This window comes from Fusarium vanettenii, assembly GCF_000151355.1.
Source record: "Fusarium vanettenii 77-13-4 chromosome 9 genomic scaffold NECHAsca_6_chr9_2_0, whole genome shotgun sequence".
NCBI lineage: Eukaryota > Fungi > Ascomycota > Sordariomycetes > Hypocreales > Nectriaceae > Fusarium > Fusarium vanettenii.
In genome coordinates, this window is record NW_003315877.1 from 1,382,686 (window position 1) to 1,397,409 (window position 14,724).

General features: G+C 52.0%; 6 protein-coding genes across 6 annotated transcripts; 2 read left to right on the forward strand and 4 right to left on the reverse strand.

Moving 5' to 3' along the window:
* Positions 1-45: 45 nt before the first annotated feature.
* NECHADRAFT_71973 (uncharacterized protein) lies at positions 46-1,291 on the reverse strand. Its single transcript, XM_003050475.1, has 2 exons — positions 999-1,291; positions 46-941 (listed from the first exon to the last, which is right to left on the reverse strand). The coding sequence occupies exons 1-2, from the start codon at positions 1,062-1,064 to the stop codon at positions 333-335; spliced, it is 675 nt and encodes a 224-aa protein (XP_003050521.1). The 5' UTR covers positions 1,065-1,291; the 3' UTR covers positions 46-332.
* A 1,019-nt stretch (positions 1,292-2,310) lies between these two features.
* NECHADRAFT_84930 (uncharacterized protein) lies at positions 2,311-3,267 on the reverse strand (the record flags this gene model as incomplete). The annotated part of the gene is made up of 1 exon (XM_003050476.1): positions 2,311-3,267. One exon carries the CDS (start codon positions 3,265-3,267, stop codon positions 2,311-2,313), a length of 957 nt encoding a protein of 318 aa, XP_003050522.1.
* Positions 3,268-4,279: 1,012 nt separating this feature from the next.
* NECHADRAFT_71976 (uncharacterized protein) lies at positions 4,280-9,375 on the reverse strand (the record flags this gene model as incomplete). The annotated part of the gene is made up of 6 exons (XM_003050477.1): positions 9,157-9,375; positions 6,971-9,094; positions 6,573-6,911; positions 5,525-6,524; positions 5,059-5,477; positions 4,280-5,002 (listed from the first exon to the last, which is right to left on the reverse strand). Exons 1-6 carry the CDS (start codon positions 9,364-9,366, stop codon positions 4,280-4,282), a joined length of 4,815 nt encoding a protein of 1,604 aa, XP_003050523.1. The 5' UTR covers positions 9,367-9,375.
* Positions 9,376-10,021: 646 nt separating this feature from the next.
* On the forward strand, positions 10,022-12,094 carry NECHADRAFT_48571 (uncharacterized protein; the record flags this gene model as incomplete). The annotated part of the gene is made up of 2 exons (XM_003050082.1): positions 10,022-10,079; positions 10,137-12,094. 2 exons carry the CDS (start codon positions 10,022-10,024, stop codon positions 12,092-12,094), a joined length of 2,016 nt encoding a protein of 671 aa, XP_003050128.1.
* A 359-nt stretch (positions 12,095-12,453) lies between these two features.
* On the forward strand, positions 12,454-13,359 carry NECHADRAFT_49172 (uncharacterized protein; the record flags this gene model as incomplete). Its single annotated transcript, XM_003050083.1, has 2 exons — positions 12,454-12,586; positions 12,644-13,359. The coding sequence occupies 2 exons, from the start codon at positions 12,454-12,456 to the stop codon at positions 13,357-13,359; spliced, it is 849 nt and encodes a 282-aa protein (XP_003050129.1).
* A 90-nt stretch (positions 13,360-13,449) lies between these two features.
* On the reverse strand, positions 13,450-14,696 carry NECHADRAFT_48781 (uncharacterized protein; the record flags this gene model as incomplete). Its single annotated transcript, XM_003050478.1, has 2 exons — positions 13,450-14,039; positions 14,087-14,696. 2 exons carry the CDS (start codon positions 14,694-14,696, stop codon positions 13,450-13,452), a joined length of 1,200 nt encoding a protein of 399 aa, XP_003050524.1.
* Between the last annotated feature and the right edge of the window lie 28 nt (positions 14,697-14,724).

The window sequence follows — 14,724 nt, forward strand, 5'->3', positions numbered from 1 at the left end:
CACACAAATCATGATGGCTAATCACTTTGGGCTGCCCGATAGAGATAACCTGAAGAAACGTCCTTCTCTCTGTCTATTGGGGGAAATGACTCATGATGTACACACCATTGCTCCTCTCGAAAAGCAGTAAAAAAACAAAAAGACGACCAGTTTGTCCCGCTCCGACCCCCGCCAATGCCAATACCAATGCCAATGCCTTCGGGACTGGTCCTGGCCGGGACAGCCCACTTCTTAGAACGCCCAAACAAAAATCAACTCGCTATGCCGGTCGTACCAAAAGATGGATAGACGTAAAACGTGGAAATCGGGTCATCAACGACGACCTCGACCGACTACTTGTGGTCCTTGATGTCATCCTCATCCTCATCGTCCTCGTCAAAGTCGTCCATATCCTCATCGCTGTCACTGCCGCCAAAGTCCTCTTCCTCGTCCGTCATGTTCCAGAAGTCGGCATCGTCGTCAACAGGCTTCTGTGGTGCCGGAGCGAGCTCGGAGGGAGTGGGCATTCTGGATCCTTCGGGGATGTCCTTCTGAGACTTGGCCACGATCTCCTTGGCCCTGGCGTTGTACTCGCTTCGACGGTCGCGGTAGAGGACGCTAGCATCAACGTTTGCGGGAGAGTTAATCTCGGGGTCGTCGAGGAGGAGGAGGACGGAGCGGAGGACGGACTCGACGCCGTGGAGAACGTTCCACCGCTCGTTGGCCAGCTCTCCCGACTGCTCGTCCTCACCGGGCTTGTGTAGGATCGAGATGCAGAGGTTGCCGTCCGAGTAGACGTTGGCGTGGCAGATGTTCCTGGTCAGGAACTTGAAGGTGGGAGGCTGGTAGGGGTAGTCTTTGGGGAATCGCATCTCGGCCTTGAGGTAGGCGCCGTGCCAGATGCTGTCGGGGTTGACAACCCAGAGGCCGAGCCTCCAGTGTAAGATGTTTGTGTCGTCGGCCTGTTTAAATTAAAGGTCAGGTGGCGTTTGTCATATACGGTCGTCAAGGCTGCGTACCTCGATATTAACCCACTTCTCCTTCTGGAGGGGTTGGATTTCCTGCATGAGCCGCTTCTGCGCCATGATGAAAGAGTGTGTGTGCGATTCTCGCGGAAATGCGGTGTTGTCTTTGAAAAGTGATTGTGTGTCTCTAGAACGAAGAAACTCGTGTGGTTGGGAAATGCGTGTGTTTGTTCCAAGTAAGAGTCCGGCGCCAACGACGTTCGGTCAGGCTCAAGTCAGGCGAGCGGCGGCAAACTGCGGAAAGGGCGGTCGAGGGTGTGGGCGTTCTGCGGCTTCGGCGATTGGCGTGACGGTACGTGTTTTTTTTTTTTGTCCCGCTCGGCAAGGGAGAAGAGAAGGGGAAGCGAGAGTGTCTCGTGTACTTCTGGGATTCGTTCTCGCTGTGTTGTTTCGTCAAGGACAAACAGTCGAGAAGGGCGTTTGCAAGAGTCGGAGACGTGTTGTCGGAGGGTGTGCGTGAAGGTGGGAAGATGGGGTTGGGGAATCTAGCGCTGGTGACTTATGAGACGGTGGAGGAGGGGAGAGAGGTTAGGACAATGCCGTTTTCTTTCTTTCCTAATGTGGTAATTTCGCAAAGGAGTTGAATAGAGACAAGAATGAATAGCGGGGGAAAGAGCAGTTTAAGAGAAAAAAGGAAATCATGAATGAATTAATCAGTCATGAACAGAAAAAGAGTCACTTCACTTCGGCCTGGCCGCCGCAGCCTGGAACCGGGACCGGGGGCGCGGGCGCCTAGTGAAGGAATCCACAATGGTCGATGAACCCAGGAAGGTACCCGGCCGGTTTGGACGGCACCTGCCCACTTTTTACCTGTTTCTTTTGCCTGAACTATTCAGGTTTCCTTTCCAACATTAGTTCTTACCTCATTCCTACCAAAATATCACACTGTTGCCTCCCCTCGCTCGTGCCTTCTCTGGTGACTGACTGACGTCGGATCCCCGTGGTCCCTTGACCCACCCCGGCTGAACCGGCTCCACCGATGATATACGTACCTGCCGAGCATACAAAAACGCCCCCGAGACTCGGAGGCGCGGGGGAGAGAGAGAATGAGAAATCTCGTTATCGTGGAACGTGGTTTAAACTTTTTTGCCCCCCTCTCAAGTTCTAGAAGGACGCCTTGTGCCTGATCGTCGTGCCACAGTGTGTAAACTCAAAGGGATATCCGAAAAGAAAAAAAGGGGTTTCCTATTCAGATTCATGACCAAGTATTGACTGATCATGATGGGGTAAGCTATGGCATTATCTGTAACCCCGTCTCCTAGCCTGAAACATCCCCGATGCTAGTATCATGGGTGTTTCAATGCAATCATGCCCGGACGTGGAACCCCTGATAATACGTCAAAGCTTGATCGATAAAGGGATCGTCAAGCTCTGGTTCAGTCTGCATAGAGTGGACGCCATCAACGAACTGCTCAGACGTCAAAACAAACCCCCAGTCACGTCCACACCTCTTCTCAAGTCCCTCCCCAGAATCTTCCTCATCGCTCAGCAAGAGACAGTCCCAGCCCTTGTTGCTAGCATCTCGGATAGATTCCTCGAGACCCCGGTGGGTGTTGGTTCCTGCAAACAGCAGCGTAGTGATGCCTAGGACGGCTAGGTATTCCTCAATGCCTGTGCCTCCCCAGAACCCGGATGGACGCTTCTTGGTGATGGTTTTGTCCTTTTCTAGGGACACTCTTGCTAGTGTCGGGAAGAGGGCCGTGTTCCATTGGTCACGCACCATGACCTTTCCGGCCTCGACTGATGTGTGATCGCAGTCGTTGATGATGAGCTTTGGCGACCCAATGTCTTGGCCGAGTTCTCCGAGGTATTTCGGTTCGTTAGGGTTATCGTCAATGTTGTTGTCAAAAGAGAACAACAGTGCCAGGGCTGGGTGTATGTCATCAAGGTCCGCCTCATCCAAGCCCCAGCCGACCCACAGGATAGGAATATCAGCCCTTCGACAGGCTGGGATGATTTGCTCCTCAAGTCTGAGTGCCATCATTTGACCTGGACCATCGTAGGGGCGGCCCAGAAGAGGGGATAGGAAGTAGTTTTGCATGTCCACCACGACAAGAGCTGTCCTGGTCGGGTCGATTGTAACCTGTTCGATACTGGTTGTCAGTGAGATTCGTGGATAGACAGGTGGAGATGAAGGCTCGTCGGGATGAGTGAGATCAAAACCTGACTCTTGGGACCAGAGCCAGAAGTTGTTCTTCCCACCGATGACCTTTGTCTTGTCATCTGTCATGGTGGCGGTTGGGATGGTAGGAGTGGATGACATTGTGGATAGATAAGGTGAGAGTGTTCGTCTTGAGAGAGGGATAGAAAGTGTGTTGTTGCTGAAATGTTGGTTCCTGAGGTGTTGATAGAGACGAGAGAGATGGTAGCTTTATACCTAGACTTAGGTTGGACGACAGTACACGTTCCAAGTCGCTGATCTATAGGCTATGTGCTCGAATCACTACTACGGGACGAGCCTGAATATCGTCCTTTTCATGAGAAAACAAAAGTTGGCCGTGATCAAGTACTTCCTTAGCATCATGGCGAATCCGCTATTAACAGCCTGGCGTTTCTGGAGCTCATACTTCAACTGACCGTATGTATCTCCCCATCATCTCAACAAAGTAGCCGAAAGTGAGTGATGTGAACTAGCGTTGATCGTCTGCTACAGAGTTCTGACCAAAGTAGGTTCTTACAGGATAAGGGAAATCATCTCGCATTCTCAAAGATACTCGGTTTGAGAAAGCAGAAATACAAAGCAAAATTGGACCAACTGGCAAAATAATAGAGATGTCATAAGATGTATGTATTTCAAGTCAAGCTTACGTTACGTCTACGTTGTCACGTCTACGTCACGCATGCCTACTCATCTACATAACTATCTATGTGGAATGTGGGAGTCGAAACTCTAGCACACTGGTATTCAAGGTTCGGGAAGACTCAGTAACTTGGAGCTTGCCAAGTCCGTCACTGTCTTCCGACAATAGAGAAGGGATTAAACTAGATGATGGTACCATGGTCGTGGGTGCTGGGGCTGGCTGAGGCTGTAGAGCTTATTGCTGTTTAGATGTAGGATGTGTTGAGGTTGCTAGGGAGATATCAAGGCTTCCTCCAAACCTTGTGTCTCATGGAAAAAAATAGAACCGTAATCAGAGTTGAGTTGTTATCGTATGCAAAGGTATCTGGCCAGACAAACCTCCCCTATCTACAACGCAAAGCAAAGCAACATCCAAAAACATCATGCAACACTAACAAATCCATCTATCCACATCCAACTTCCACTTGATGAAACATCAGTTGCCCAGATCATAGTAGATGCAGTTGCCAGACCGAAAGTTGTACAAGAACGAGTGTCTCGTACAGTTCTTCTTCTCAAACTTGTATCGCCACGTGTCCAGCTGGTCGTGGATCTCGCGTATGTACTTCTTCTCCGACGTCGTCACCGCGTGCTCGACCTGCCGCCAGCTCTCGGGCTCGGAGAGACACGTCTCGCGGATCAGGTCCATGACTTGGTCTGTTGTCTCAATGGCGAGGATTGGTCCGTCGAGGAACGATCGCACTACACTGCTGGCGCTGACCTGGGCTTGTTCCACCACCGTCCTCCGGTTGAACTTCTTGCTCCGTGTCTGGGCTATGAGTACTCGAACCTCCTGCTCCGGATCCTTGTCTCCCGAGCCGCTGGGTTCGGCTTGAGAACTGTTGCCTCGAAGCTTCACCACAGACCTCGCGTCTCGTTCTCGGATCTCGCCTCGGAGCCAAGACAGTAGCTGCGTTGACGGAATATCAACGTCTGGTGCGTCCTTTCTGCCCATGCTCTTGATCTTTAGGATGGAGTCCTGCTTGATAATGATGATCCACGAGTACACTTCGTCGCGGTGCTTCGACAGCAATTCGTCAGGGGATCTCGCGTCCTTGGCCATTTCCGCACTGATATCGTGAGCCCAGAGCATTTGAAGAAGTTCAACACCAGATGATCTGAGCAGAGCGGCGTCAAAACTGGCAACCAAAACGTCACACTGCATCTCATGTTAGCAAGACATGTCGGAAAACACCAAAATACAGATGAACTCACCCTTCGAGTGTTAAACATGCCGTTTCCTTCCTCCTCTCCCTTCTTTAGGAACGGTCGTCCGCTGACTTTGGAAACTCTCGCTAACCGTTCCCATGCCAAGCTAAATCCAACCGCGTGCCTCTCGCCAAACTGGCCGCCGATTCTGGGCCGGTGTTCCTTGATAAGTTGGTCATATCTTCCACCAGCTGCAAAGACGTCCTTGGTCTTCTTGTCGTAGAGGCACGAGAAGAGGATGCCACCAGTGTAGAAGCCCTCCTTCAAGCTGTTCAGGGGGTTGATGTAGACCTTGGTCCCGACTCCCAGACGCTTGCAATACTCAATGACCTCCTTCAGATGTGCAATTGTGGGTGAAGCTCGCTGGTACATGTCACTGCCTTCAAAGAGGGTTTTGAGTTTAGAAAATGTCTTGTTTGGCGTGTCTAGACAACGTTAGTGATGCACGTTTTGGATGCGCCATCTCGCTTACCCCTGAAATCGAATCGTTGTAGTTCGTCCACGCTCGTCGCTGATACACCCACAGCCGCTGACCGCAGCTCGATCCTAATCTTCTGCCAAGTGTAGTTGTGAATATTCAACTTGCTCAGAACATCTGCCGTTGCGCGTCTGCACGCTGGTTCAATGCCGCAATGTTCGAAAATGAGCTGCAAAAGATCAGAGTGTCCCAAGTGGAAGCACATGACAGTCGAAGACAGCGAAGGGAATGTGTGAATGATCTCGTCAATCACTTTTAGAACCTCAGCCTCCTTCATTGCCAGGTCCAGTGCGTCAGTTGTGACAATGTCAAAGTCGACTTCGCCAAACATCAGGGGTTGTCCCGTGTCTTGCTTATCACGGAAAACGTTGCCAAAGGTAAAGGTCCTTTGTATCACGGGACCAGTAGCTTGCTTGGCCATCATTCGTGCATTGCCCATCGTGAGATCGTACGGAAGCTGAAGCACGTTTCCGTTGGCGTCCAAAAGTTGCACGGTATTGTCTCCGTAATGAGACGAGCGAGGATATATGACTCCCCTGGGGCATTCCAGCGCACCATGACGGCGAAAGATGCTGATGAGAGACTTCTTGACGATCCCTTGGTTGAGTAGCTCCTGTGGACTTGGGCCTGTAGAGAACATATCCCAGGCATAGTTCTTTGTGGGTTCCATGTGTTTTGCAAACAAGGTTGAAAGCATCTTGCGATAGTATGGCGAACTGGGATCGGCAAGTCCAGCAAGGGTGCGTCTGATAGTCTCACTCTCCATCTGAACTGGCAGCTTGCCGCTCTTGAGGAGGTCCGCACTTGAGGGTCTCTCCTTGGGGTTGTGGTTGACAAGGGAGAGCACAATCTCAGTCTGAACCTTGTCTGCCGGCTTGAAATCAGATGGCAGAACTGGCTTGACTCGTCGAAGTTGACCGAGTACATCAGCCTTTTGCATACCCATCATGGGAATGTAGCACATCTCAAAGAAGATGATGCCCACAGAGTACATCTGCTAGTGATTAGTCTAGCAATACACAAATTTGACCACTCCACTTACATCAACTTTTGTGCTGTACATTCCATTCACAGTTGACTTGATTTCAGGCGCAGAGTAGTAGGCAGTGCCGATACTCCTTGTCATATCATCGGTCTCAAGGGTGTTGGCAGCCACCTTGTCCACTGAGAATTGTCCACTGGTGGCAAGTCCAAAGTCGCCAATCTTGACATTGTCGATGCCGTCAGAGCCACTGCTGATGAAGATGTTCTCTGGCTTCAAGTCACGGTGGACGATACTGAGTCCGTGAATATGGGCCAGACCTTCCAAGACCTGGCGGAAGAGGCGCCAGATTTCGGCTGTATTCTTGTACAAGTTTCTCGCAATGAGATCTCTAAGGGTCTAACGGTTCTGGTGAGCAAGTCTATTGATTCAAGCGAGAGGGGAAAGTTGAGGCATACCCGTTTTTCACAGTACTCCATCGAGATGTATAGAATTGTTCGATATGATCGCTGGTACCGAGCACGCCGTAACATTGCGGCGTTTCTCTCTTTGTCCGGCGAAAGAACACGACCGACAGCCACATCGCTGTCAGAATAATCATCGTCATCGTCCTCATCGTCGTCCTCATCATCATCAGAGTCGTCCTCATCATCGAAGCCAAAGTCGACATTGGCATTCGAGGACATGAAATCGAGACCTCCAGTGCTAGTAGCAAACTGAATGTCGATTCCAGCCGACCCAGTACCTCGAGTATTCTCTTCCGTAAAGTAACCCGTTGAGGTATCGTCCTCGGTGTCTGTTTGGTCTGGGATCTCTTCTACCCAGGTGTTGTAGTATCGAACAACAGCGGGATGACTGAGCTGAGAAAGCAGTCGAACCTCCTTCAAGATTTCAGTAAGACTGGCCTGTGAGCGCTGAGTAATCTTCTTGATAGCATAAATCTGGCCATCAAGCTTCTTCCTTGCCTTGACCACCTCACCAAAGCCGCCCTTTCCGAGCCTGCCTTCTTCAACAAAGTCTTCAGTGTATCTGGACAGGACAGGACCTCGGGTGATAGAGTCACGCCTCAGTCTCGCAGGAATCACTTGCAATGATGATATGGAAGGGCTGCTCGATAGCATCGCGGCCGTGTCGTCAAAGAGGACTGGCGCATCAGTAGCCAAGAACTCACTGGATCCAAGCTCAAAGGCTCGTGGCCTCTTTTGCTTGTCCTCTTTGAAGAATCTGCTGACCAACTCATGCAAGGAATGTGATAGAGTAAGTGATTCCATCAGATTCTTGGGCGACGAGTAGGTCCGCAGCACATCAAGACCAAAGATCATCTGCACAAAGACAACACCAAAGTCCCAAATATCAGTCTTGTATGTATACTGAGGTTTGGACGCAGCAGCAACCTCTGGCGGCAGCCAGTAAGCAGACTTGGCAGTAGTCATGCCTGGAGGTCCCGGCTTGTGCGAACTGATGGCGTGGATCTCTCTCTGATACCACGAGTCGGAGATCTTGGGAACGATTTCACCGGTGGACTCTCGGAACAACAGGATGTTCCCTGCATGAATATCTTGATGGGCAATGTTCTTGTTGTGAAGAAAGTTGAGCGCATCTAGCAAGTCACGCGTCCAAGACCGCACTTTGCCAATCTCAATCTGCCCAGCAAGTTCCAAGAGTTCCTCCAGGGGACCCTTTTCCGCCAGCGGTGTCAAGACGCTTACGGTCCATGCATTTGGGACAGTCGGGTCAGTGGCAATTCCACTCTGGACCTTGAAGTCCAGGACCTCGACGAGGTGGCGGTGTTGAACTCGCTTTACCGTCTTGAGGTCCTGAAGACGCGACTCGAGACTCTGCAGCTGCACCTTGAACTCCTTGGAGTCCTTACTACTAGTGCGCAAAATAGCCTCCTTGAGCGCCATCGTCTGGCTGCCCTGGCCGTTAGCAAGGACAGGCCTGACCGTATAGACAACCGAGACAGGACCCTGTCGGGGGTCGCATTTGCTAGCAACAGCCTTGAAAGTAAGAACATTCCCCGACTTGTCCGTCGTATTGCAATATTGGTCGAACTCGATGAGCTCTTCCGTCTCGGTGCTCGAGGTGGGCTGCTGGGGAGTCTTGCCGTTGGGGCGACGCTTCGACTCCTTGGCCTTTTGTCGTTGGCGATCAATCTGCTGCTGCAGCATTTCCGCCATGACCCGTTCTTCTTCTTTTGTTTCCTCCATCTTCTTGCGATCGTCTTCCTCCTTCTTAGCTTGCGCTAGCTTGGCCAACGAGGCCTCGTGTCGTTCTCGTTCCTCCTCGAGGGACGGCAAGTGTTTGCCATCTGCCTTTGCTTGGGCGGCATCTTCGAGAATGTCACGAACTCCTTCGACAATCTGATCGATCATCTCCTGTTGATCCTGCGCGAATATCTTCGGCTGTGTCTCGAGGAACTTTTGGATCTTGAACTGGGTGACTTCCTTAAGGTCATAGTCCTTCAAGGTGATCAACGGGGGAGACTTGGGGTACGTCGCAGTCATGACAAAGCCGAGAGTGACGGCAAAGTCTTCGTCTCTCGAAGCTTTTATTCGTATATCAAAAGCAGGATCTGTTCTCTACGTACTATGAGCTTCGACTATCGGAGCAGGCTGATGGAGGGGACGGCATGTGACTCTACCTTCCAAGCGCTGTGAGTTCCTGTGTGCATGACAAAGTCTTCGCCATAGATAGCCTCGAGGGCGAGGAGCTCATTCTGCTGTAGTTCTTCATATTCAATCTTGTTGGTAGCCTCCGGGCTCGCGGCGGGCTGGAGGCCCGGAAAGCTTGACTCATCGTTGTTCTTCGTAAGGTTCAAGGGCGACTTCCATACCCCTGATTGCCACGCCATGGTTGCTCGGGATCCAGAGAAGTGTCACAGCAAAAGCTGCGACGCTACAGGGAAGAAGCCATGGCGGCACAGAATGTCGAGAAAATAATAATAAAAAGGTTGGTTGAAGGAGTCATCCAGCAAATGGATGACAGGTGAAGAAATCGCCAGGCCAGACCTGGGCTCTGACGTCGCGAAATGGGCGGGATGGCGGGGTACTTTACTCACCTTATTGCCGGTTACAGCTCGAGATGCTGCTTATCCTGGAAAGGCGGTGTCGTTTCACCGAATTACAGGCGGCCACAGGGCTGATGAGGGGTTCACGGCGGCTCTTGCAGCGGCCGGAGTGCTAAACTTTGGCCAATCGACGCCCCGAGACGCCTGGACCGCCAAGTGGTAGCCGCTGCAGAGGTGCCTGACCCCGGCTAGCGCTGCCTAGAAAGTTACTTTGGTGTGCCACCCAGGGTCCCGTCTTTCTTATCACTGTTGTCGTGATGTGACAGGTGAAAGTAAACAAACCAACCTTTTACAACTCATCTCCCAAACAATCCGACATCGCCAACCACGAATTGGAGAGACAGATGCTACAATCTCATCATTTGTGATCGCGCATGCGAAACAATTACATCAACACATTCAGACGACGCGCTACTCTCAGCTCCACGAAGATTACAAGATGTTGGGTTGGATGCTGAGACGCGGCGAGGACGCGCCCAACGCTGTCAATGACGGTGGTACGAATTCTTGGCTTCCACGATCATCGCACGCTTCTTACTTACCATTCATGTTAGACACGACCCAAATCGATGTGCCCGATACCCCTGCGCCAGTATTTGCTGCAAGAGCTTTCAAGAGCGCCTTGTTTGGAACCCCGGCGCGGCCGAGCGAAAACCAAGCCACGAGAGCAGCCAAAGAAAAGAACATGAAGACGGACGCAGTCTCTCAAACACCGCCTCGACCACAGGGCATTCTTTTGACCCCAGGCACGGGAACCACAAGAAGGAAACGCGTGTCATTTGGACAGGACGTCAAAAAGACCAATGATCTTAATGCGATCCACGAGAACGAAACACGCCATCGCACGCGCCTAAATGAAGCTCTGGAAAAAGCATCGCGATCAGCAGCTCAGGAGGCTGCGACGCGACGAAATCAGGATGACACTTCAGACGACGAGTGGGAAGAAGCCGACGACGAGGATTGCTGCACCCACGACATCACGGTCGATCTGAACGAGCCGCATTCGCAATCCGGGAAATACTGGAAGGAGGAGTTCGAAAAGTATCACGACGAGGCCAAGGTCGAGATGGAGAAATTGCTCAAGTACAAGCAGCTGGCAAAGTCATATGCCAAGCAAAAGGACGCCGAGGCCAGTGACCTCGCCGTCAAGCTCAAGGAAGAGCAGCAAAAGGTGATTGAGATGGAGAAGCAGATTGCTGAAGGCGCGTCTCGAATCGCATCGAAGCGAGATGATCGATCAGACGATGTCAACTCTGAGCTTCTATCAACTTTGACGAAACAAACCGCTCTGGCGGTGCAGTATCGAACTCGTGTTCAAGAACTCGAGGATCAACTTGAAGAGTTCCTCAAGGACCGAGAAGACGACCCAGATTCAAAGGCCGGCCGCAGGCGTCGACTAGCAACATCACCGAGAACCCAAAAGACCATTCTAGAGACACAGAGAGAGTTGAGAAAGGCACGCGCCCAGGTGAAGGAGCTGGGCGAACTTCGCGACCAAGTCTCAACTTTGAGGAGTCAAGTCAGGGCAGCAGAAAAGAGGGCCTCAAAGGCTGAGATGCAGACAACGGCTGTGCCTGACACTCCTCGCGAGAGTGCAAGGGCTCAGGATCTACGCGCCCAACTTCGCGAGGCCAGGGAAGAGGCTAAGAGAAAAGACGAAGAGATCCGCCAGCTCAAGGAGGAGTTTGAGGCATACCGAAAGGAGACGGAAGCTCAAGCTACGGATAAGAATGGAGTGTTGGAACGCGCCCATTCAAAGATTGCAGAACTCAAGAAGGAGATAAGGACATTGAAGACGGGAGAACAAGCGCCCGCAACTCGACCAAAGAGCTGGCATGTTCACACGGAAATCAGTCGTCTGGCGGAGGAAAACTCCAGACGAAAGGAGGAATCCTCAGAAAGGGCTTTCAACCAGCGAGGGCATGACCTCGAGCGGCGAAGCTTCGACTTGACAGATCTACAAGGCGAGGCCATTGGACTCAAGGCCACAAACCCCAATGTCCCTTCATTGCGGCAGAAGTTCCACGAAGACGCGCTCCCAAAGGTGACCCAATCAGATGTTGGAACAACAAAACAATCAGGCCTTGGCGATAGGCCAAATCTTGGCCGGCCTAGATGGCAGCCATTCGTGCCGCGATCACCCAGGAACAGGGCTTATCTCGGTGAGGAGCTCACCAAACGCATCGAGAGTGGAGGTGCCGCGTCCGGACTCCCCGAAATCAATGACATTGCTGTTCCTGATCTACCAGCCCTCGCCAAGTCGATTGCGCGCTCAAAACGAAACACGGCAACCGACAAGGCAGATGACAACATTGATCTCCTGCAGGATCGCTTCACGCGTCTAGGAGGTCCAGAACAGAGCAATGGCGCACCTCCAGCCACCACCACGTCGAAGAGCACACTACCACCGGAGCGTAGAGCAGCGGCGATTGCGCGAATCGAGCAGAGAATGGCGGAGAAGAAGAGGGCGCAGAGAAGAAAGGGGTTTGACAAGGAAAATGTGAGACCTTGAGAGAGAATGGATGCAGGTAATTACTTGGGCTTAGTATGGAGTGAGGTGTTGGACTTTTTTGTTTTTTTGGCTGCTGATAAAAATTGGACTTTTAACTTGGTAAACTCATGGATGGAACCCTGGAAAGGCTGGGCCTGGGTTTTTTTAGCATTGGCATGGAGTTGGGTTTTGTTGTTTTCCTGTTGCAGAGAAGAATCATCGGATATGGTTTTTAAACTTGAGTCAATTGGATTTATCATGGTTGTTATCTTGCCCGCCGTTTTCTACATAGGGCGATGGGGGCCTTGCGCTTATCTATCACGGGCGTGAACGAGCCAGAGCTAGGTCTCAACTTGGACTTGTCACGTTATATTCTACTCATGGCTCCTTTACAACCTGTCGTGTATGATACAAATGAGATCCAGGATGAGATTCTGGAACTAGAGCGTCGGCTTCAAGATGCAAAGGCACGTCTAAAGACAAAGCAACTATCAGCTCCACCTCCACCTTCAGGTCGTATGTATCACCTCCACACCCCTTATGACGATCTCAGCTCACCATGAGTATCAGCTCACCTCGCACCTTCGACTCACTTCCTACTTCTCCTCTCAGACTCTGCCCTTCCTCTCGGCTCTTTCGCCTTTAGTAGTGGCCTAGAGTCATATCTAGCTCATACGCCTCGCGGCAGCGCATCCTTCTCCTCCTTCTTACCTTCGTCGCTGTCGTCCTTTGCTGCGACGACGCTCCCTTTCGTCCTCGCCGGACATCGCAACCCAGATGCCCTCCCTCACTTAGACGACCAGCTCGATGCAGCTATTATCTGCACCGTAGGTCGTCGTGCGAGCGTTGCGCAGGGTCGTGCTCTGTTGAGTATCTGGGAGCGGTCGTTCCGCGCAAGCCGACCAGATGTCGATGCTCATGCGCTGCGTGACTTTGCTGCGCTCTTGAGGCGCGAGAGTCAAAACGAGGTACCTCTCGTATCTGCGCACCTCGCGCCACTGTTCGGAGCCATATGCGCCCTCGTCGGGTTAGAGCTGCGACAGACGGCGTACGTGTTTATGCTGAGTCACGTCAAGGCGTTGATATCGGCGGCAGTGAGAGCAAGTGTGTTTGGACCGTACCAGGCGCAAAAGGTGTTGGCTGGACAGCATGTGCAGAAGATGATTGACGACATGATCGATCGAGAGTGGAATACGCCAGTTGAAGAAGCCGGGCAGACAATCCCCCTTATGGATCTGTGGTTTGGACGGCACGAGGTCTTGTACTCTAGAATCTTCAACAGCTGAAATTTTTTGCTGTCATTGTGGTATCATTATAGTTAACAGATACATAATCTATGCATCCAATATGTAGAAATTTCAAAACGCCTTGTCCCCCTATTCATCATCGCTGTCGCTGTCATATGCCACCAGCGGTCCTGCTGAGGCTGCAGCTTTGGGCTTGGAAGCCACCGACACCTTGGCCTTGTTAAGAGCCGCAAGTGTGCTGCCCGAAAAGATGCCCCCCGTCTCCTGCTGTGGCTGTTGCTCCTCCTGCGCTGGTGTCTCGCTAGACTCGCCGTTTTCGATCATGGGCCGTTCCTGGTATTCCACATCAAACCCTTCCCTTCCTAGGGGGTTCACAGCCTGGGCGCCCCGAGCGAAGTGCACTTCATCGGGAGCTTCGTATCCTTCAAGGCCATAGCTGCTCTCAATCTTTCTCCTCTTCCTGGCCTCGGGATCCTTGCCTTCAATCTCGGCGACAAACTCTGCAGGCAGGGCTCTTCGAATGGCCTCGGCGGCCTGTTCCTCGATTCTTCGCGCCTCACGCGCCTGCGCCATCGGGTTGGGATCGGCGGTGGCCCATCGAACGTTGAGAATTTCATCGTGGTCGAGAGATTGATGCGCCATGGCTTCCTTTGCGAATTCGGCGTTGGCTTCCTTGACGTAGGTTACGAATGCGACACCTCGGGTGTTGAGAACACGGGCTAGTTCCGTTAGCAGATGCGACAAAAAACTCACAACATATACTTACTGCGCTCGATAGGACCCCATTCAGCAAAATGTCGAGCCACAATCTCTTCAATATCATCGGTGACGTGTATCCTTCCCACATAGACAGTTCTGTTTTGCCTCATGAAACTTCCAACGCCACCCATATCGTCTCGGTAATCGGAAAACTTGTCGCGTCCGAAGCAGTCCACATTGGGGTTGAAGTGATCGTACGTCCCAGGAAGTCGGTGGAGGTAATCGCAATCCTGGCCCTTGGTGCAGATACCGCGCGCGAACCGCAGACAGAAGAAGCTCCCCGGCAGTCCGTCGGCCTTGGTGTAGCCAGAGTCTTTAGCGACGTTGCAACGACCCTTGGCGTGAGTCTTGGACAAGTACTTGTCTTCTCTATCGCCGCCCGACCACTTGTTGTACCAAATGTTGAAGATCGTACCGGTCTGAGGAGGAGGTTCTGATGTGAGGGTGTCGGGATCGATTTGCACTCGCGCAGGTCGCTTCTTCTTGCGAATGATCTTCCTAACGACCTTTTTCGTAGTCGGGGCCGCGACATCGGTATTTGTCGTCGCCAGCGCCATCTCCTCATCCTCCTGATCGGCGACCGGCGCCGTCGCAACCTGCTCTGCTGTATCGGCCATGATATCCTTGCGCAAAAACGAATCGTTG

Bases quoted from the DNA above. Each gene is read 5' to 3' on its own strand.
- NECHADRAFT_71973 (XM_003050475.1), bottom strand. From the start codon at position 1,064: ATGGCGCAGAAGCGGCTCATGCAGGAAATCCAACCCCTCCAGAAGGAG. The intron at 942-998 runs GTACGCAGCCTT...TAATTTAAACAG, and splicing joins AGAAGTGGGTTAATATCGAG to GCCGACGACACAAACATCTT.